Genomic DNA, 21,029 nt, shown 5'->3' with positions numbered 1-21,029 from the left:
TGCTGGATCAGTGACTACAGCTTCATCTGTTGCTGCTCATCATCTCACTCTGTCAACAAGATTTCTACATCAACATCTGGAATGTTTAAGGAGCTGATGTTTATTCTTGTGTCTGGGACTTTGTATTAAAGCAGAATGAACAAATGATGTTACAGTCAGACAAACTTTCACTTCCTGGGCTCTTGGAGGAAAAATGATGTTTGCTTTTCTCACATTATTCCTCTCTCAGCACCTTACTCAATAACAGTCTTTAAACCACAGAGCAAATGGTATAAAGTGTCTCAAAATATACAACATAACTTGTAACTTCTGAGCTTATCTTGTTCTCATAAATGCAAAAATTGGACAAATACACTCAAAAAAAGGAGAAAGCCAACATCTTGAATTGTTAAGTCTCAAGTCTGTTTTTAACTTTCTCCCTTTCACAGTTCAGCACTGCTCTTCTCCTGACTTTTAATTTTCATGTCTTTTATTTTTCAGCACTGACTCTCCATAGTCTCTACATGCAAATTCACAGTGATACACATTCCCCACCCATTCTGCTTGCTCCAAATATATTCTCCAGATCAGCCTTCACAGTTTGAGATGCAGCAAAGCTCCCAACATGACAGCTGTACAAAGTGTCTTCCTCTTGGCCCTCATTTCAGGTAAGTCAAGCCAGTATTGAGCAGAGGAGCAGAACAGCAGCTTTGGATGTCTGCTGGCTGTGTCTCATCTTACCTATGTGTCTTTTTCAGCTGCTCAGGGCCAGTCCCTCACTTCTTCAGAGCCAGTGGTTCACAGAGCTGGACAATCAGCCACTCTGTCCTGTAAGGTAGAAGGACTTGCTCTGGCTTGGCTGCACTGGATTCGTCAGAAACCAGGGAAAGGATTGGAATGGATTGGACGCATTGATAGTGGAACTGGCACAATATTTGCCCAAAGTCTTCAAGGCCAGTTTTCTATCACCAAAGACACTTCCCAAAATGTTGTGTATTTAGAGGTGAAGAGTCTGAAACAAGAAGATTATGCTGTTTATTATTGTGCTCGAGAGACACGGTGACACAAGAGATTACAAAGCTGCACAAAATCCTCTGAACTCTGACGTCTGCATGAGAAGCACTGGAGTGTGTCAGGCTTTGGAAACAAACATCCCATTGAATGATGGACAGTTAATGAAATTTATCAGTAATTCATTAGTCAGAGAAAGTGCATGATAACTACCAGCTACTGCCCTTTTTAAAACAACAACATGTAATTACACCATACTCATAAAGAAGTAAAATGTATGTCAGTGAGAGAAGTGCTTCAACATAGATCTACACTAATACTGTTAATACATCAAAAACCTGCTGTAAAATAACATCTTCTGCTTCACTGTTATGTTGCTGCCTGAGTTTATTGCAGTATGCACTAAGTGAAAAGCCAGAAAAACAGGTGACGACCACAGGCCTTGAATCACAAACTCATCTCTATGTCCAGATGTTAGAGGTGACTAACTTCTGTTGAATGTTAAATGTAGCCCCTGTTTCCATTTTAAAACTGTAGAGGGCAGATGAGCACTAACTTTAATACTTAGTCTGGTGAAGACAAAGCAACAGCAGGAAAGGAACAAAGTGGGTTGCAAAGTGTTAGCAGCCACAAACATGTCAGCTTTTAATGTCCTCGTCTGATGTTGATCAACATTTCAGCCATGAAAAGAGAAAAATCTGCTCACAGCGACTCATCCAGTTTTTCTGTGCACCACTGCTTGTTGGTTATTGTTTAAATACCATCAGTCAGATTATATAACTTGGGTTATATTATTAATTTGTGGTAATGCTGCTAAAGAAGTAACTCACAGTAAATTAGACTGACTTTAAAAACTTAGAGCCTAACAAGAAGTTGATCTTCAGAAAGTTTTCTTTCCATTTCATTTGTCACCAGTTTAGGAGCCTTCAGACCACTGATCTGACATATGACATTAAGACCACACATACACAAACTTGCTGTAAAAACAATCAAAGTTCAGCTACAGCAGAGACACTTCTGCTGGAACAGTGACCATAAAAGCAGAGAATCTGCAGCCTGACGACACAGCTGTTTATTACTGTGCACGTCGGCCACAGTGGTAAAAACCACCAACCAACCTGCACAAAAACCCACAAACACACGACTGAAACTAAACACCCATGATCCAAAAGTGAACATTCATAAAGTCATGAATTCTTGTTAGGTTGATAAAAATATTAGTCAATGCAATTTCATGAATGACAGAAAAACGTTTTTATACTGACAACTAAAACAACTTTAACCTTTGTGGCAACATCATTTTAGCCTCCCACTGCAGCTGCCATCACAATAAAAGAGAAACAAAATACTTGAACGATCTAAAAAAAAAGATGTCTTCTGTTTCAAAAATATTGGTTATAAAATAACATGTAACAAACTTAAACTGAAAAGTGACTCATTTTCTACCAAATGATTAACACATACCCACATATATAGAGCCAATTTTTATTTTGTAATTTATAACTGCTTCAAAACTAAAGGTGACATTTGTTATATGTTTTGTCATCACAATTTCCTATGGTGTTTAAAAAATATTCAGGTTATGAAAATGTGTGTTACATGTTCCCTTTTTAAACCAGTAGAGGGAGGTCTATGCAAACATTTCCCACCTTATAAACACATCAATAACTTGCAGAGCACTGTGAGACAAGTTTATGCATTTCTGAAACACTGATCACTAAGAACTGAACTACAATATTTATCACAGAATGGAAAACACAATTGTCTGGAGTTTATTATTTTTAGCTTCTATTCATGGTGAGAAAATCCATCCATCCATCCATCTTCTATACCCACTTTTCCTGGTTCAGGGTCACAGGGATCTGCTGGAGCCTATCCCAGCTCTCTCTTGGGTGGAAGGCAGGGGTACACCCTGGACAGGTCACCAGTCTGTCGCAGGGCCACATACAGACACACAAAGACAGACAACCTCACACACTCACACTCACTCCTACGGGCAATTTTAGAGTCACCAATCAACCTAACATGCATGTTTTTTGGACTGTGGGAGGAAACCGGAGTACCCGGAGTAAACCCACGCAAGCACAGGGAGAACATGCAAACTCCACACAGAAAGGCCGGGATGCGAACCCACGACCTTCTTGCTGTGAGGCAACAGTGCTAACCACTCAGCCACCATGCTGCCCTGGTGAGAAAATCAATTCTGCTTTTCTTCAAAACATTTTAAAAGACAGTTGAATAATATTCATCATTACTTCTATTACAGGAGTGTGGGGTGAAACCAAAATGGACCAGTCTGCCTCAGAGCTAAAAAGACCTGGAAAGACAGTGAAGATGTCCTGTGTCATATCTGGGTTTGATATGATAAGTTCCTACATTCACTGGATAAGACAGAGGCCAGAGAAAGCTCTGGAGTGGATTGGGAGGATGAACACTGGATCAAACTCTGCTAGCTATGGCAGCTCCTTCCAAAGCCGTTTCATCATGACTGAAGATGTTCCCAGCAGCACCCAGTACCTCCAGGTCAAGAGCCTGACAACAGAAGATTCTGCTGTTTACTTCTGTGCTCGACAACACAGTGACTGGAGACAGTGAAGCAGTTGCACAAAAACCACCACAGACCACAAGCAGCAGTTTGACCTCAGTCACATCTGGATTTTGTCAACACCATTAAAATCACTTTGATATATCCACATCACATAAATAGATATTTTACCATAAACTCATGAGTAATAACTATTTTCATCATTATATTAGATCCATCACAGCGATTATCAAAAGCCTTTCACCTCCTAACAGACATTAAAACAAAAATACCAGCATCATATTTACAAGTACCAACTACACATTACATGAACCAAGACTGAAAGAGTAAGAAGCTGAAAAACATTTGATCAGTGAAAACTCTGGATAGTGACATGATGAGATGAAAATACAGCAAGTTTTCAGTAGAGAGAGACGACTGTATGTTGGTGATTAGACTAATTTGACTAATGACAAACAGTCTTCATACTAAATCAAATCTATCATTGTTTTTTTTAAATTTATAGATAATTTTGTTCACATGTCTGAATTAAGTTTAATGTGTTTGTCTTTATCAGTATAAACATGGTAATGGTGTTAATATTATTTTACTGAACATATGAGAGAAATGTGAAAACAACTGATTTAGGAAACTGACTGGTGAAGTATTTTACCCAGTTTCACCAAATATCTGCAGATATTCTCCTGAGAGGAGGAGTCAATGCAAAACTCAGATGTCTTCCACCTCTACTTATCTGACTGCAGAGAGGACGACAGAGAACAGTGGACACACAGTTTAACATGATGGACTATAGGACAGGACTGCTGCTTTTAACCATCTGCTGGGCAGGTGAGAAAATATCTGCAAAGCTTGAAATCAATCTGTTTTCAAGAAGGTGCAAACTTACATCAACTGACTATTTTCTGGTTTGTCTTGACAGGTGTTGATGGTCAGACTCTGACAGAATCTGAACCAGTGGTTAAAAGGCCTGGAGAATCCCACACATTGACCTGTACAGCCTCTGGATTCACATTCAGCAGCTATTATATGGCCTGGGTCAGACAGGCTCATGGAAAAGGACTGGAGTGGGTTGCTGAAATTAGCTACGGTGGTGGCAGCAGCAAATACTACTCTCAGTCAGTCCAAGGCCGGTTTACCATCTCCAGAGACGACAACAGACAGCAGCAGTATCTGCAGATGAACAGTCTGAAAACTGAAGATTCTGCTGTTTATTATTGTGCTCGACAGTCACAGTGACTGGAGTTGGTTCAGCAGCTGTACAAAAACCTGAGTTCCAAATCCAATCCAAAATTTCTCTCAAACTCTGAGAATAAAACATTTTGTATTTATTGTTAATTTATGTTTTTAATATGAAATGTAGGAAATTAATGAATTAATTAAATAAAAACAATAACGATTAAAAAATATAAATACTACATTTTCCTTACAAAACAGCCAAGGACACCACAATGGGCTGATGAAGGTATTGTCCAGGTTAGAAATAGTGAAATGCCAAAGGTGTGAGATGAATTCTGGCCACTTGATTGTGCAGTTAATGGCCTATAAAATACATAAAAATGTGGCAGTGAAATAATAAAAAATAACGCTGCAGTTTGTTATAATAAAACTAGGACACAGTCAGTGTCAAGTTCTTCTCACCTTTGTCACTATAAAGACTCAATCCCCAGTTAATCACTGAGCTTAACTGACAGACTGAACTAGACATTTGTATTGACATCACACAGAAACATGTAACTGCTGGATCAGTGACTACAGCTTCATCTGTTGCTGCTCATCATCTCACTATGTCAACAAGATTTCTACATCAACATCTAGAATGTTTAAAATGATTTTGGTGAGATGCAAATGAATGATTCAACAATATGTAAATGAATGTAGCTCATAAGGAAGTGCAGTGTGGGTCTGTGTGTCAGTGAGAGGACAGAAGAGCTTCAACATCAACCATGTTCTCTGTAGCTCTGATACTGCTGCTGGCAGCTGGATCCTGTGAGGAGCTTTCAGTGGATTCACACTAACAAACACATTAGAAACACTGAATATTCAGATGAATGATGGAGATAATGTTGATTTCTGTTTCCACAGGTGTTCACAGTCTCAATCTCATCCAGCCAGACTCAAAGGCTGTGCAGCCTGGACAGTCTTTGACCATCACCTGTCAGGTCTCTGGTTATTCTCTGACTGATAGCAGCTATGCAACAGGTTGGATGAGACAGCGTAAAGGAAAACCAATGGAGTGGATTTTCCATATGTGGGGTGGAGGAGACTTTTATCAAAATGATGCTTTGAAGAACAAGTTCAAATACCACACACACACTTCTACTAGTTCTGTGACATTAACAGGACTGAATCTGCAGCCTGAGGACACAGCTGTTTATTACTGTGTACGTGGTGTCACTGTGACACAAACACTGACAGACCTGAGCAAAAACCCTCTAGCAAATGTGACTGAAACACATAACCACATATGTTCTAAATGTTAAGACAACAAGACATTAACAAGGTAAATCCTGTGCTAATGTAACAAAAAATATTTGTAAAAATGACTTAAAGGTAGAAGAAAACCTTTGTTACTGATAGAGGAGTCTAGGTGAGTATGTGAATGTATTTATGCTGTTTTCATTTGACTTACACTGCAGCTGACATCAGTAAAACATTTCAAATATTAATAAAAAATATTTATATAGATATTTTGAATTCTGCTGCAGCCTGCACAACAATAAAATAGACTCAGAAAAAATGTCTTCAACATGAAACATTTTCACACTTTTATCTTTGTGTATTCTGATGCATAGAGAAGATGGGAAACCACTTTTCCTTCCTACTTGCAATGAGGTAGAAAACAGAAACATCTAACAAAGATAAATTAACAATAGTTTTATCTCTTCCAAAGTACAAATCAATAAATAAATACACACATGGTTTGCAGTTTTCATTTTGTAATGTGGTCAAGTTAACACAGGCAACAGTTGTAGGTAAACTACTTATGGAAATGATGTGTGTTACACATTCTATTACTAAACCTGTAGAGGGCAGTCTATGCAAATGATTTCTTCCTTATAAACACACAGCTGTCACAAAATGTGTCACTGGAAACGTTTCATACAGTATATTCTAAAACACTGATTAGAAGAATTGAACAGCAGAGTCTATTACAGAACAGAAATCATGATTTCATGGAGCTTATTTTTTATAGTTACTATTCATGGTGAGAAAATGATTTATGCTTTAACAAAGTGAAACATTTCTTTTGTAAATATAAGTTTGATGGATGATGATCATTATTTTGTTATTTACAGGAGTTTGGAGTGAGATCAGACTGGACCAGTCTGCCTCAGAGCTAAAAAGACCTGGAGAGACAGTGAAGATGTCCTGTGTCATATCTGGCTTTGATATGACAAGCTACTACATTCACTGGATAAGACAGAGGCCAGAGAAAGCTCTGGAGTGGATTGGGAGGATGAACACTGGATCAAACTCTGCTAGCTATGGCAGCTCCTTCCAAAGCCGTTTCATCATGACTGAAGATGTTCCCAGCAGCACCCAGTACCTCCAGGTCAAGAGCCTGACAACAGAAGATTCTGCTGTTTACTTCTGTGCTCGACAACACAGTGACTGGAGACAGTGAAGCAGTTGCACAAAAACCACCACAGACCACAAGCAGCAGTTTGACCTCAGTCACATCTGGATTTTGTCAACACCATTAAAATCACTTTGATATATCCACATCACATTTATAGATATTTTACCAGAAACTCATGAGTAATAACTATTTTCATCATTATATTAGATCCATCACAGCGATTATCAAAAGCCTTTCACCTCCTAACAGACATTAAAACAAAAATACCAGCATCATATTTACAAGTACCAACTACACATTACATGAACCAAGACTGAAAGAGTAAGAAGCTGAAAAACATTTGATCAGTGAAAACTCTGGATAGTGACATGATGAGATGAAAATACAGCAAGTTTTCAGTAGAGAGAGACGACTGTATGTTGGTGATTAGAATAATTTGACTAATGATGAACAGTCTTCATACTAAATCAAATCTATCATTGTTTTTTTTTTTTTTAACTTTATAGATACATGAGACCAATCTGTATTTCGTGGTTTCAAACTTGTAGTATTCAAAACCTGTTTCAAAGTATTCAATTCTAGTCTAGTATTCAAAAACTGTTTCGAGTCAACCTGTATTTCGTTTGCACATTTATTTTAATACAATAACACAAAAAAAAAAAATTAAAAAATCCACCATGTCCCTTCCAGGACTCTGTAAAATGCATATAAATAAAATTCAACTTGTTCTTGAATGTGAAGCTACAAGTTAATATGTTAATCTGTAGGAATCACAGTTGTGCTCACGTCCGTTTACAGTTAAACTTTTTTTTAAATTCAAACTATATTGTAGTCTTCAAACATTATTTCTTTATGAAACATACTTGCATAAGTCATTAATAGTTTAATAGTCAGAAAGCATATTTAGTAAAAGTGATAAAATGTGGTATTTGAAAATACTGCCTGTATGTCAGTCCCTCCCACATTATCCTGATGCAAATCTTCAGTGTGTGCAGTGTACTTCTGTCCTGCTGACTGGTCTTGTACTTTGTGTGAACCATCAGAGGTCACAGTGTCAGGATGATGAACACACTCACTCTTCTGCTGGTTGCTCTCTGTCTGCCCTGTGAGTTCTCCTGCTTCTTGCTGTTTTATCATTTATGGTCAGTCAGTGATAGTAGAAAACTTCCCACATGACTGTCTCACTTTCTCCTGTGTGGATTTTCTTTTCCATTTTATTTCATCAGGTTGTACAGGTCAGAGTATGGAGTCTGTTCCTTCCAGTTCTGTAGTAAAAAAGCCTGGGGAGACTCTCAGTCTGTCCTGCAGGGGATCTGGCTTCACATTTAGCTGTTGTGTTATGTCCTGGGTAAGACAACCTGAAGGAAAACCACTGGAATGGATTGGGAGAGGCTTCTCTAATTCCAGTAGAAACACTTATGCAAACAGTGTTAGAGGACGTGTAGAAATCAGCAGAGATGATGGCAGCAACATGGTGTATCTGAGACTGTCTAATCTAAAACCAGAGGACTCTGCTGTGTATTATTGTGCCAAACACACACACTGACTCAGAGAAACACAGAGGCTCAACAAAAACTCCACACAAAACACCCACAGGTGGCAGTACAATATATGAATTTGAATAACACCAGCTAGAGACATTATGCCAACGCCTAAAAACACACACACACATACACACAGACACAAACATACCCAGGTATGGAGATTATTCAAACAACAGTTGATGTTTTGGTTTGTGACTTCCCTTTTTTTAGTGTCTTCAGTCACCAGCTGCTTTAACTGTGATAGTTAATAGTGTTTTATTATTAACTCTAAAAGCCAAGTGTTAAAGTATAAATATAATGTATTTGAACATTTTTACATGATATATTCAATATGTGAAAGCCCATCAAATGCTGCTCAGCTGCTCAAATAAACATTATTCAAATTTAAAAAATCTAAAGATCAGTAGCAGTGAAAGAAGCTCCAATGAAATGACATGAATGAGAGCTAGATAGATAGAGAGACAGATAAGACTTTAGTGATGCCCATGAGGAAACTCAGTTGTTGCAGCAGCATTATTTGACAAGACAGGGCAGTGAAAAAAGTCTAGGGTTTAGAAACAATATTCAAGATAATTCTTACAAGAAAATAAAAACATTATGGAAATGTACGAACAGCACTAGGTGACAGAAGGTGACAGGGATTGTTCAGGATGCTGGACAGCTTAGATAAGATAAGACAAGATAAGATAATTCTTTATTGATCCCACAGTGGGGAAATTCAATTGTTACCACAGCTACAAGACAACAGTAAGGTGTAAAGAATGAGAAATAAAAAAGTGTGCAAATGTGTGCAGAGATTAAAAATTTTAAAAATCCAACTTCCTCCTGTCACCCACCACCTCCACTGAGTCCAGAGGACACCCCAGTACAGAGCTGGCTCTCTTTAAAAGCTTGCCTAACTGTTTTTTGTCCCTGTCTGTGATCCTACCACTTCAGCAGACCACAGCATAAAAGACTGTTGATGCAACCACAGTGTTGTAAAAAGCAAACACAGAGCTGCTGTAACAGGCTGCCAATCCATGCAGCACCAGAAAAGGACAGAAGCTAAGCTGACATTTGACACATTAGCCCAACCTCCATCTATAACTGTCAGTGTCCTTCTCTATGCAAATTGAATTTCCTCAAAGTCTTCTATTGTATGGACACACACACATATATATCTTGCTGTCTGTTTCAGAAACAGAGAAGCTCCCATCACCTTCAATAACAACCATGTTCCCTGTAGCTCTGCTGCTGCTGCTGCTGCTGCTGCTGCTGGATCCTGTGAGTCTCACTGAGGCACAGACAGTATGATCACAGCTCACTGACTGTTCACTGCTATTACACTGATTCAGTAGTTAACATGTTTTCTTCCACAGGTGTGAAATGTGAACAGCTGACACAGCCAGCCTCTGTGCCTGTGCAGCCAGGTCAACGTCTGACCATCACCTGTCAGGTCTCTTATTCTATGAGCAGCTACTACACAGCTTGGATCAGACAGCCTGCAGGGAAAGGACTGGAGTGGATTGGATACAAATATACTGGTGGTTCACACTACAAGGATTCACTAAAGGACAAGTTCAGTATTGACGTAGACTCTTCCAGCAACACAGTGACTCTGAATGGACAGAACATGCAGCCTGAAGACACTGCTGTGTATTACTGTGCCAGAGACCCACAATAACACAAACCATCAGTAGACCTGAAAAAAAAACCCTCAGTGCCTGAAAACCTGTAACATGAAGCCACCAGAGGAGGAGCCCTCAGACCACTAATGATTTTATCATAGTTCACAGAAAACAGTGTTGCAAAAGTAAAGTGACCTGAAAATGTGTAAACAATATAAAATAGATTATTCTTCTATAATGACATTCAGTAAATCATAAAGAAATTAGCATCATTAGTTCTCTTTAGTCAGCTTCACTGATATGTTAGAAACTGAAACTTCTTCATGATTCAAACCAACTGCATTGTCTCTTCCAATGAGTTAAAGAGCAAAGTTTTAATTTATATTATTCTATTAACAGTTTTTTTCAGTTAAGCTTTTCTGTCAGGGAAATAAAAATAGATCTCTTTGCTTTTATTTCAGTGAAATTCCTCCAATCACGTCTCAGGTCTGTGATGTGCTTTTGTCACCAGATAAGAGTCGACCTTTGGCAACTACACAAATTCAATTCAAATTCATATATTTTTTAAATTTATCAAACAAGGTCTATGATGACCAGTCTGGTTCACTCCTTCCTGTGAGGAGGAGTCAATGCAAAACTCAGATGTCTTCCACCTCTACTTATCTGACTGCAGAGAGGACGACAGAGAACAGTGGACACACAGTTTAACATGATGGACTATAGGACAGGACTGCTGCTTTTAACCATCTGCTGGGCAGGTGAGAAAATATCTGCAAAGCTTGAAATCAATCTGTTTTCAAGAAGGTGCAAACTTACATCAACTGACTATTTTCTGGTTTGTCTTGACAGGTGTTGATGGTCAGACTCTGACACAATCTGGACCAGTGGTTAAAAGGCCTGGAGAATCCCACAAATTGACCTGTTACGCCTATGGATTGGATTTTGTTAACTACTGGATGGGCTGGATCAGACAGGCTCCTGGAAAAGGACTGGAGTGGGTTGCGAGCATCAGATATGACAGTGCTAACATGTACTACTCTCAGTCAGTCCAAGGCCGGTTTACCATCTCCAGAGACAACAACAGACAGCAGCTGTATCTGCAGATGAACAGTCTGAAAACTGAAGATTCTGCTGTTTATTATTGTGCTTGATAGTCACAGTGACTGGAGTTGGTTCAGCAGCTGTACATAAACCTACAGGACTCAGTCTTACTGGGATCACATTTCCCAACAATAGTTACTCATATCATCAATAAAGTCCAATTCTAAATAGAAACCTAGAAATATCAGCAGCAGATTTGACTGGTCCTGTTCCACTCACTCTGACCCTGATTCTTTCTCTTTTCAAAATGATCAAATTTCCACCTAATGTGAGGCTGAAAAAACACACTGTTCCACAGATTCAGTAGAAGAGATTCTGCTTGTTGAGGGAGCTCTCAAAGAACCAGAACAGCAACACATACATGATATTAGAGTATCAGCAGAGGAACAGTGAGAAGTATCAGACGTTTCTATTTCCGCAAACACCACGTGTGTCTGATTATTAAATGTTTTAACTTGATGTAAAAAGGTGAACAGGAAAATCAAAGAAAGGGGGAGGGCCATGAGTCAGTAATAAAATACATTTTTCTAATATCTTGACTTTAAAAACTTGTCTAATGAGAAATTCATCCTTAGAAAGTCAGTTTCTGCAACATAACATCAACAAAACCAACAAACAAACCAAAGCAAACTTTTGACTGTAGAAAAGATCACATCAGCTTAGTTTCAGCATCAACCATGTTCTCACAGTCTGATAACAGTCAGATAAATCACCAGGATCAGGACACTGCTTTTATCTGTGGTGAGTTCATTCCAAATTTACATATTTTAGTAATAACAGTTTAGTGTGTGGACTGTTTCTTCACTAAAAGCCCAAGGACAAGACAACAATGTGCTGAAACCAGTCATTTATAAAACATTTACACAGTAAGTCTCATAAATTAATATATATTATTTCCATTATTCCATTACATTATTACACACACACTGAAAGTTAATTTAGCATTTTTTCTCTGTCTTTTAAATAAAATAAACCTACTGAATAAAATGGTCCCACATACAGTGAAACCATCTACTTCATTATAAGGTCAGTCTTTTCAATCTGTGTTTAAAATAATTTTTGTGAGATGCAAATCAATGATTCAACAATATGTAAATGAATGTAGCTCATAAGGAAGTGCAGTGTGGGTCTGTGTGTCAGTGAGAGGACAGAAGAGCTTCAACATCAACCATGTTCTCTGTAGCTCTGATACTGCTGCTGGCAGCTGGATCCTGTGAGGAGCTTTCAGTGGATTCACACTAACAAACACATTAGAAACACTGAATATTCAGATGAATGATGGAGATAATGTTGATTTCTGTTTCCACAGGTGTTCACAGTCTCAATCTCATCCAGCCAGACTCAAAGGCTGTGCAGCCTGGACAGTCTTTGACCATCACCTGTCAGGTCTCTGGTTATTCTCTGACTGATAACAGCTATGCAACAGGTTGGATCAGACAGCCAGAAGGAAAACCAATGGAGTGGATTTTAAATTGATGGGGTGGAGGAGACTTTTATCAAAATGATGCTTTGAAGAACAAGTTCAAATACCAAACACACACTTCTACTAGTTCTGTGACATTAACAGGACTGAATCTGCAGCCTGAGGACACAGCTGTTTATTACTGTGTACGTGGTGTCACTGTGTCACAAACACTAACAGACCTGAGCAAAAACCCTTTAGCCCATGTGACTGAAACACATAACCACATATGTTCTAAATGTTAAAACAACAAAACATTAACAAGGTAAATACTGTGCTAATGTAACAAACAATATTTGTAAAAATTACTTAGAGGTAGAAGAAAACCTTTGTTTCTGATAGAGTAGTCTAGGTGAGTATGTGAATGTATTTATGCTGTTTTCATTTGACTTACACTGCAGCTGACATCAGTAAAACATTTCAAATATTAATAAAAAATATTTATATAGATGTTTTGAATTCTGCTGCAGCCTGCACAACAATAAAATAGACTCAGAAAAAATGTCTTCAACATGAAACATTTTCACACTTTTATCTTTGTGTATTCTGATGCATAGAGAAGATGGGAAACCACTTTTCCTTCCTACTTGCAATGAGGTAGAAAACAGAAAAATCTAACAAAGATAAATTAACAATAGTTTTATCTCTTCCAAAGTACAAATCAATAAATAAATACACACATGGTTTGCAGTTTTCATTTTGTAATGTGGTCAAGTTAACACAGGCAACAGTTGTAGGTAAACTACTTATGGAAATGATGTGTGTTACACATTCTATTACTAAACCTGTAGAGGGCAGTCTATGCAAATGATCTCTTCCTTATAAACACACAGCTGTCACAAAATGTGTCACTGGAAACGTTTCATACAGTATATTCTAAAACACTGATTAGAAGAATTGAACAGCAGAGTCTATTACAGAACAGAAATCATGATTTCATGAAGCTTATTTTTTATAGTTACTATTCATGGTGAGAAAATGATTTATGCTTTAACAAAGTGAAACATTTCTTTTGTAAATATAAGTTTGATGGATGATGATCATTATTTTGTTATTTACAGGAGTTTGGAGTGAGATCAGACTGGACCAGTCTGCCTCAGAGCTAAAAAGACCTGGAAAGACAGTGAAGATGTCCTGTGTCATATCTGGGTATAGCATGACAGACTACTACATTCACTGGATAAGACAGAGGCCAGAGAAAGCTCTGGAGTGGATTGGGAGGATGAACACTGGATCAAACTCTGCTAGCTATGGCAGCTCCTTCCAAAGCCGTTTCATCATGACTGAAGATGTTCCCAGCAGCACCCAGTACCTCCAGGTCAAGAGCCTGACAACAGAAGATTCTGCTGTTTACTTCTGTGCTCGACAACACAGTGACTGGAGACAGTGAAGCAGTTGCACAAAAACCACCACAGACCACAAGCAGCAGTTTGACCTCAGTCACATCTGGATTGTGTCAACACCATTAAAATCACTTTGATATATCCACATCACATTTATAGATATTTTACCATAAACTCATGAGTAATAACTATTTTCATCATTATATTAGATCCATCACAGCGATTATCAAAAACCTTTCACCTCCTAACAGACATTAAAGCAAAAATACCAGCATCATATTTACAAGTACCAACTACACATTACATGAACCAAGACAAAAAGAGTAAGAAGCTGAAAAACATTTGATCAGTGAAAACTCTGGATAGTGACATGATGAGATGAAAATACAGCAAGTTTTCAGTAGAGAGAGACGACTGTATGTTCGTGATTAGAATAATTTGACTGATAACAAACAGTCTTCATACTAAATCAAATCTATCATTGTTTTTAAATTTATAGATAATTTTGTTCACATGAATGAACTAAGTTTAATGTGTTAGTATTATCAGTATAAACATGGTAATGGTGTTAATATTATTTTACTGAACATGTGAGAGAAATGTGAAAACAACTGATTTAGGAAACTGACTGGTAAAATCCTCATACCCAGTTTCACCTAATATCTGTAGATATTCTCCTGAGAGGAGGAGTCAATGCAAAACTCAGATGTCTTCCACCTCTATTTATCTGACTGCAGAGAGGACGACAGAGAACAGTGGACACACAGTTTAACATGATGGACTATAGGACAGGACTGCTGCTTTTAACCATCTGCTGGGCAGGTGAGAAAATATCTGCAAAGCTTGAAATCAATCTGTTTTCAAGAAGGTGCAAACTTACATCAACTGACTATTTTCTGGTTTGTCTTGACAGGTGTTGATGGTCAGACTCTGACACAATCTGGACCAGTGGTTAAAAGGTCTGGAGAATCCCACACATTGACCTGTACAGCCTCTGGATTCACACTCAGCAGCTACGATATGAGCTGGGTCAGACAGGCTCCTGGAAAAGGACTGGAGTGGGTTGCTGAACTTAGCAGTGGTGGCAGCAAATACTACTCTCAGTCAGTCCAAGGTCGGTTTACCGTCTCCAGAGACAACAACAGACAGCAGCTGTATCTGCAGATGAACAGTCTGAAAACTGAAGATTCTGCTGTTTATTATTGTGCTCGAGAGTCACAGTGACTGGAGTTGGTTCAGCAGCTGTACAAAAACCTACAACAGCCTACTCAGTAGCCTGATGGGTTCTAGTAATGATGTCATGTTTTTCCTCTATTTTCTTTCATTTTGTTTTAATAAATAAACACTTTCCTCTACATGACACAAATTCATAAAGCCTGTCCCGAAGGAAATAACAACAATACACAACAATAATAACTTTTAAAATAATAACTTGTACAAAGACAAAGCCAAGAATATACTTGTTATATACAAATATAACCAAAAGCTTCTGTGAACATTTGTTCTTGTGAGATGAATGAAACAACTAATCCTGCTGTTCGGAGAGCCTGCTGTCATGACAATAATTTAACAATATTAATATAATCATGTCTGCTGTCATAAGTTTTGTTTAAAACAAATAAAGAGAAATACAAGTTACTGCCCAAAATAACAGAAAATAAAATGTTATTTAGTTTCTATTGCATCTATCATTGTTACTCTAGTGTTGATTTCAATATGTTCCAATACTCCAGGAGTCATGTTAATATTAACAGTAAAATAGTAGCAACCATATTTATTGTTTTCAGTTATAGTAGGATTTTATGAAGTTTGGAAATTAAATTACTGTCATTTATGCATTAATAGTTTTCAGGAACAGTTGAAGTAAATGCAGGGACCTTTTTAAAATGTTACATACACTCACAATAACACAAACCATCAGTAGACCTGAACAAAAACCCCTCAGTGCCTGAAAACCTGTAACATGAAGCCACCAGAGGAGGAGCCCTCAGACCACTAATGATTTTATCATAGTTCACAGAAAACAGTGTTGCAAAAGTAAAGTGCACTGAAAATGTGTAAACAATATAAAATAGATTATTCTTCTATAATGACATTCAGTAAATCATAGAGAAATTAGCATCTTTAGTTCTCTTTAGTCAGCTTCACTGATATGTTAGAAACTGAAACTTCTTCATGACTCAAACCAACTGCATTGTCTCTTCCAATGAGTTAAAGAGCAAAGTTTTAATTTATATTATTCTATTAACAGTTTTTTTCAGTTAAGATTTTCTGTCAGGGAAAAAAAAATATATGTCTCTGCTTTTATTTCAGTGAAATTCCTCCAATCACGTCTCAGGTCTGTGATGTGCTTTTGTCACCAGATAAGAGTCGACCTTTGGCAACTACACAAATTCAATTCAAATTCATATACTTTTTAAATTTATCAAAAAAGGTCTATGATGACCAGTCTGGTTCACTCCTTCCTGTGAGGAGGAGTCAATGCAAAACTCAGATGTCTTCCACCTCTACTTATCTGACTGCAGAGAGGACGACAGAGAACAGTGGACACACAGTTTAACATGATGGACCATAGGACAGGACTACTGCTTTTAACCATCTGCTGGGCAGGTGAGAAAATATCTGCAAAGCTTGAAATCAATCTGTTTTCAAGAAGGTGCAAACTTACATCAACTGACTGTTTTCTGGTTTGTCTTGACAGGTGTTGATGGTCAGACTCTGACAGAATCAGGACCGGTGGTTAAAAGGCCTGGAGAATCACACACATTGACCTGTACAGGCTCAGGATTCTCACTCAGCAGCTACTGGATGGGCTGGGTCAGACAGGCTCCTGGAAAAGGACTGGAGTGGGTTGCAGCCATTAGCAATGGTGGTGGTAGCAGCAAATTCTACTCTCAGTCAGTCCAAGGCCGGTTTACCATCTCCAGAGACAACAACAGACAGCAGCTGTATCTGCAGATGAACAGTCTGAAAACTGAAGATTCTGCTGTTTATTATTGTGCTCGATAGTCACAGTGACTGGAGTTGGTTCAGCAGCTGTACAAAAACCTGGAGTATTGATCTTGTTCATATATGTCTCGATAAAAGAAGAATGTTTTTTTTAAATGTTACTTTACTTTACTACTGTTAAAACTGTGAAGGACCATCATTAATAACAATAACTATTAAACAAACTGTATATAAAATAATTTCCACACAAAGAACAGCCTGATGAAATTATTTTCCATGTATTAAAAACTGTAATGCTAAAGGTATAAGAGAAATGTTAGTAACATTAATGTAGATTTAATTGCATGTAAAATATATTAAAAAGTGGAGGTGAAAAATAATGTTGCTGTTTGTTTTATTAACACTAGAGAGCCGTGAGTGTAAAGTTTCTCTCAGCTTTGTCACTATAAAGACACAAACTCCAGTCAGCTCATTGAGCTTAACTGACAGACTGAACTAGACATTTGTATTGACATCACACAGAAACATGTAACTGCTGGATCAGTGACTACAGCTTCATCTGTTGCTGCTCATCATCTCACTCTGTCAACAAGATTTCTACATCAACATCTGGAATGTTTAAGGAGCTGATGTTTATTCTTGTGTCTGGGACTTTGTATTAAAGCAGAATGAACAAATGATGTTACAGTCAGACAAACTTTCACTTCCTGGGCTCTTGGAGGAAAATTGATGTTTGCTTTTCCCACATTATTCCTCTCTCAGCACCTTACTCAATAACAGTCTTTAAACCACAGAGCAAATGGTATAAAGTGTCTCAAAATATACAACATAACTTGTAAATTCTGAGCTTATCTTGTTCTCATAAATGCAAAAATTGGACAAATACACTCAAAAAAAGGAGAAAGCCAACATCTTGAATTGTTAAGTCTCAAGTCTGTTTTTAACTTTCTCCCTTTCACAGTTCAGCACTGCTCTTCTCCTGACTTTTAATTTTAATTTCATTTATTTTTCAGCACTGACTCTCCATAGTCTCTACATGCAAATTCACAGTGATACACATTCCCCACCCATTCTGCTTGCTCCAAATATATTCTCCATATCAGCCTTCACAGTTTGAGATGCAGCAAAGCTCCCAACATGACAGCTGTACAAAGTGTCTTCCTCTTGGCCCTCATTTCAGGTAAGTCAAGCCAGTATTGAGCAGAGGAGCAGAACAGCAGCTTTGGATGTCTGCTGGCTGTGTCTCATCTTACCTATGTGTCTTTTTCAGCTGCTCAGGGCCAGTCCCTCACTTCTTCAGAGCCAGTGGTTCACAGAGCTGGACAATCAGCCACTCTGTCCTGTAAGGTAGAAGGACTTTCTCTGGCTTGGCTGCACTGGATTCGTCAGAAACCAGGGAAAGGATTGGAATGGATTGGACGCATTGATAGTGGAACTGGCACAATATTTGCCCAAAGTCTTCAAGGCCAGTTTTCTATCACCAAAGACACTTCCCAAAATGTTGTGTATTTAGAGGTGAAGAGTCTGAAACAAGAAGATTCTGCTGTTTATTATTGTGCTCGAGAGACACGGTGACACAAGAGATTACAAAGCTGCACAAAATCCTTTGAACTCTGACGTCTGCATGAGAAGCACTGGAGTGTGTCAGGCTTTGGAAACAAACATCCCATTGAATGATGGACAGTTAATGAAATTTATCAGTAATTCATTAGTCAGAGAAAGTGCATGATAACTACCAGCTACTGCCCTTTTTAAAACAACAACATGTAATTACACAATACTCATAAAGAAGTAAAATGTATGTCAGTGAGAGAAGTGCTTCAACATAGATCTACACTAATACTGTTAATACATCAAAAACCTGCTGTAAAATAACATCTTCTTCTTCACTGTTATGTTGCTGCCTGAGTTTATTGCAGTATGCACTAAGTGAAAAGCCAGAAAAACAGATGACGACCACAGGCCTTGAATCACAAACTCATCTCTATGTCCAGATGTTAGAGGTGACTAACTTCTGTTGAATGTTAAATGTAGCCCCTGTTTCCATTTTAAAACTGTAGAGGGCAGATGAGCACTAACTTTAATACTTAGTCTGGTGAAGACAAAGCAACAGCAGGAAAGGAACAAAGTGGGTTGTAAAGTGTTAGCAGCCACAAACATGTCAGCTTTTAATGTCCTCGTCTGATGTTGATCAACATTTCAGCCATGAAAAGAGAAAAATCTGCTCACAACGACTCATCCAGTTTTTCTGTGCACCACTGCTTGTTGGTTATTGTTTAAATACCATCAGTCAGATTATATAACTTGGGTTATATTATTAATTTGTGGTAATGCTGCTAAACAAGTAACTCAATGTAAAACACTGAAGAACATCAATAACAATTTATTCTGCTGTCACTAAACAAGAAATTAGACTCCAGTCCAGTCTACATCTTATCCAGTATCCTCCCAATGATAATAACTGATCTTAATCTGACATCATTTAGTCTCTGATTGTTTTGGTTTTCATCTTGACTCGTGTTGATGGTCAGACTGACAGAATCTGATCCAGTGGTTAAAAGGCCTGGAGAATCCCACACATTGACATGTACAGCCTCTGGATTCACATTCAGCATCTATTATACTGTACAGCATTGGGTTAGTCATTTATAAAACATTTATAATGCTCCTAAAATATCTATTAAATATGTCTATGATTACAAACACACAGATAAACACATACTAAGAATTTTTGTTAGTTTATGTTCTCTTTCTTTTAAACAAACTTAATCAAATGTGTAAAGGAAAACCAATGGAGGGGATTTTACATCGATGGGGTGGAGGCAGCTTTTATCAAAATGATGCTTTGAAGAACAAGTTCAGCTACAGCAGAGACACTTCTGCTGGAACAGTGACTATAAAAGCAGAGAATCTGCAGCCTGAGGACACAGCTGTTTATTACTGTGCACGTCTGCCCATAGTGGTAAATACGGTGGCCGACAAGGGCAAACGCGCTGCAAGAGAGAAACGCTGCAAAAGAGAAACGTTGCAAGAGACACATGTAGTGATATAAGTCACGTCTCATTTTGGAGGCTGCGTAATGACGCAGGTTATAGTGTTGTGATGATGAATGAGTGACCTCTGATGATTGTTCTCATGTGCTAATATGTGCTAATAATATGTGTTCTGTTACATGTGTTTACTTGATCAAAAGTGTTGTACAACGTTGGGAGACATTGGGTGTGGGGGGGGGGTTGGGAGATCTGATAGGTGCGTTTTCCATTTATTACTTAACACTTGGCTGTCATCTTTACAACACTGTACTTTTAGAATACTGTAAAACATGACGGCCAAGTGTTTAAAAAATAATAAATGTAAAACGTACTGTAATGCCCTGCTAAATTGACAGCCAGCAGACGTTCTTTTGTCACTTGCGTTATTAATTTTTTTGTCAGAAACAGGTAACAGGCTACTGTTCAGTCAGCTGTAGCCACGCTAACTCCCCTCACCGAACAGCTCTCTCTCACCCTCCCTCTCTTCCTAGACACACACTTCTTCTCTCCTCCCTGACCCATTACGAAACGCTGCAAAAGAGAAAATGCTGCAAGAAAGAAACGCTGCAAAAGAGCAAACGCTGCAAAGCAGAAAGAAAGAAACGCTGCAAAGAAGAACGCTGAAAGAAAGAAATGCTGGCAAAAAGAGAAAACAACACGTGCGCCTGGCCAATAGGGGGACCCCAAACTGAGGGGTGCTATGAGCAAAGAACTTTTGACAGAGAGCGAGAGAGACACATGGTGATCTACGTCAATGTTGGGAGACATGGGGGGGGGGGGGTTGCCGGGTGGAGATCTGAGGTACTGTAATGATTATAGGATGTTGTCTTGTTCAGGGTGTTCTTTGGGGAGTCGGTAGGGTGAGCTAGAGGGAGG

The 21,029-nt window shown here is 38.3% G+C and overlaps 1 pseudogene and 8 gene segments (V, D, J or C); all 9 read left to right on the top strand.

Annotated features, from left to right (window-relative positions):
* The first annotated feature begins 596 nt into the window (after window positions 1–596).
* On the top strand, window positions 597–1,057 carry LOC113140381 (immunoglobulin heavy variable 3-74-like). The segment is given in 2 exon segments: window positions 597–647; window positions 738–1,057. Coding segments are annotated over 2 exon segments (348 nt in total).
* Window positions 1,058–2,738: 1,681 nt separating this feature from the next.
* Window positions 2,739–3,617, top strand: LOC113140347 (Ig heavy chain V region 1-72-like). The segment is given in 2 exon segments: window positions 2,739–2,787; window positions 3,257–3,617. Coding segments are annotated over 2 exon segments (378 nt in total).
* A 682-nt stretch (window positions 3,618–4,299) lies between these two features.
* Window positions 4,300–4,786, top strand: LOC113140326 (Ig heavy chain V region 914-like). The segment is given in 2 exon segments: window positions 4,300–4,363; window positions 4,455–4,786. Coding segments are annotated over 2 exon segments (366 nt in total).
* A 1,803-nt stretch (window positions 4,787–6,589) lies between these two features.
* On the top strand, window positions 6,590–7,198 carry LOC113140323 (Ig heavy chain V region 1-72-like). The segment is given in 2 exon segments: window positions 6,590–6,740; window positions 6,832–7,198. Coding segments are annotated over 2 exon segments (369 nt in total).
* A 2,673-nt stretch (window positions 7,199–9,871) lies between these two features.
* Window positions 9,872–10,322, top strand: LOC113140356 (Ig heavy chain V region 5A-like; annotated as a pseudogene).
* A 646-nt stretch (window positions 10,323–10,968) lies between these two features.
* Window positions 10,969–11,417, top strand: LOC113140364 (immunoglobulin heavy variable 3-30-3-like). The segment is given in 2 exon segments: window positions 10,969–11,024; window positions 11,116–11,417. Coding segments are annotated over 2 exon segments (351 nt in total).
* A 2,116-nt stretch (window positions 11,418–13,533) lies between these two features.
* On the top strand, window positions 13,534–14,251 carry LOC113140628 (Ig heavy chain V region 1-72-like). The segment is given in 3 exon segments: window positions 13,534–13,543; window positions 13,788–13,799; window positions 13,891–14,251. Coding segments are annotated over 3 exon segments (351 nt in total).
* A 2,482-nt stretch (window positions 14,252–16,733) lies between these two features.
* LOC113140352 (Ig heavy chain V region 914-like) lies at window positions 16,734–17,376 on the top strand. The segment is given in 2 exon segments: window positions 16,734–16,782; window positions 16,874–17,376. Coding segments are annotated over 2 exon segments (357 nt in total).
* Window positions 17,377–18,181: 805 nt separating this feature from the next.
* Window positions 18,182–18,733, top strand: LOC113140379 (immunoglobulin heavy variable 3-74-like). The segment is given in 2 exon segments: window positions 18,182–18,301; window positions 18,392–18,733. Coding segments are annotated over 2 exon segments (348 nt in total).
* The last annotated feature ends 2,296 nt before the right edge of the window (window positions 18,734–21,029 follow it).

This window comes from Mastacembelus armatus, chromosome 8, assembly GCF_900324485.2.
Source record: "Mastacembelus armatus chromosome 8, fMasArm1.2, whole genome shotgun sequence".
In the NCBI taxonomy this organism is placed as follows: Eukaryota; Metazoa; Chordata; class Actinopteri; order Synbranchiformes; family Mastacembelidae; genus Mastacembelus; species Mastacembelus armatus.
Note: the sequence above shows the minus strand (reverse complement) of the source record. Positions and strands in the feature narration are given on the sequence as shown.